We start from the raw sequence: 1,954 nt of genomic DNA on the forward strand, positions 1-1,954 counted from the left end.
TCTATCCATCCATCTATCTGAGTATATGTCTGTCTATCTATCTATTTATCTATCCAAATATCAATCCATCCATCTGAGTACCTGTCAATACGTCTATCTATCCATCCATCTATCTGAGTATATATCCATCTATCTATCTATCTATCTATCTATCTATCTATCAATAAAAACGTATAATTCATATAGATTTCAATAATGATTTTCATCTGCTGGATGACGAAACGGGTGAAAAAAATCCCACAAGTGCACAACTCTTTTCATATGAGACTAGCAGAAAACACCCGCCAACCACATATTAACACGACAAACCCATCCAAACACCCTTGCAATCTATGAGTGTGTACGCTAATAAAAAGTGCACAGTATTGCCATATTTTTTTGCATGCTAAGCAGTTTGTGTTGCACAAATGAATATGGTCATCATTGGGTATAATAGTATATTATTATGATACCATGGTAGCACACAGTACTTGTTGTGCTTGATGCCTCTGGCAGTGTTTGTGCTAATCTGATTAGTACATGCTGGATTGATGCCAAAGCTGAAACTCTGTTGTTTTCTTAGTCGCTTAATACAATCATCATCACGATCAGATCTGCTAAGAATATTGACGTTTTTGAACAGCTGTAAGGAGGGAAACTACTCTCTAATCTCTCTCTTAAGAAATGGGATCAGAGCTTTTAACCGTTTAATTGATTTGATCTCAAACAATAGAGCTTCAAACACCCGTCACAGCTAAAGTACAGTGAGTTGATCCCTCATCCTCCAACTTCCAGTTGCCTTTGTTAACTTTATGATTTTGAGCGACCTTTCACTTTAAAACCCACATAAGAACATAAAGGCCTTATGTTCTGCTTTATTGTACAAGCAAATGCAATAATTGATCACTTCATATAACGAACCCTGTCGAGACACATTAATCTCCGGCGTTTCCTAACCTTAAATAAATGATAATGAAACGTTGTAGTTGTCTGGGTGATGCTAAAGCTCTGGCATGCCGAGGAACGTTCACTCGACTGCTGGCACTCGCTGCTATTAAGCGACGGCGCATGGCGTGCTGCCACGCTTGTGACTTTGAGCGGCACATTGGAGCCATGTTGCCATCTATTCAGGGCTCGGTCTCTCTGAGCAGCCAACAGGGCTCTGAGCTTTATTAAATAAAGTCCATGTGAAAGGTCCTCGAGTGCACAGACGCGCCTGGACACGGCTGGACGTCTGGCACCGCGCGGCCGTCTGTTTTCCCAGCAGGCCTGATCTGAATGCTTATTGATCGGCTCTTTTCTTTGGCTGGTGTTTGTGAGGCAGAGGACAGCTGGGATGGTTAAGGTGTAGTTTAGCTTCTTAATGAGTCACTGGTAATTAGGGCAGCTGTAGTTATACTTCTGACTTTAATGACTCTTGTCAGAGAGCTCAGGGGCTTCAGGTCCAAGTTAAACGGTCTCAGATCAGTCGTCTTCTGCCTGTAGCAACAAGAGACAGACAAGATAAGAAACAAGCTCTGAATTCATCTATCTATCATCCATCCATCTGATTATATGTCTATCCATCTATCTACCCAACTAACAATCTCATCCATCCATCCGCCCGCCTGCCTGCCCATCCATTATCTGTCTATCTGACTATCTATCTGTCGGCCTATTTCTCCATCTGTTTATCCATCTATCCGATTATGACTATCCATCTGTCTACCCTGCTATCCATTTATCTGTCTGACTATCTATCCAAATATATCTGACTATCTATCCATCCATTTATCTAAGCTATTAGTCTATCCAAGTATCTACCAAACTATCATCTATCCATCCATCCATCTATATATCTGTCTATTTTCTCCATCTGTCTATCCTATATTTATTTCTGTCTACCTGACTATCTATCTGTAATTTTGTATCCATTTATCCGTATATTTATCTGTCCGTCCATCCATCCATCCATCCATCCATCCATCCGTCCATC

The 1,954-nt window shown here is 40.8% G+C and overlaps 1 protein-coding gene across 1 annotated transcript in view; it reads left to right on the plus strand.

Annotated features, from left to right (window-relative positions):
* Positions 1–951: 951 nt before the first annotated feature.
* LOC107570720 (zinc finger protein GLIS3-like) overlaps positions 952–1,954 on the plus strand; it is a 24,293-nt gene continuing 23,290 nt past the window's right edge. The window contains exon 1 of the mRNA XM_016256981.1: positions 952–1,116. Coding sequence (XP_016112467.1) covers positions 952–1,116 — 165 coding nt within the window. The remainder of the gene's footprint in view (positions 1,117–1,954) is intronic.

This window comes from Sinocyclocheilus grahami, unplaced genomic scaffold (genome assembly GCF_001515645.1).
Source record: "Sinocyclocheilus grahami isolate Dianchi unplaced genomic scaffold, SAMN03320097.WGS_v1.1 scaffold1497.1, whole genome shotgun sequence".
In the NCBI taxonomy this organism is placed as follows: Eukaryota; Metazoa; Chordata; class Actinopteri; order Cypriniformes; family Cyprinidae; genus Sinocyclocheilus; species Sinocyclocheilus grahami.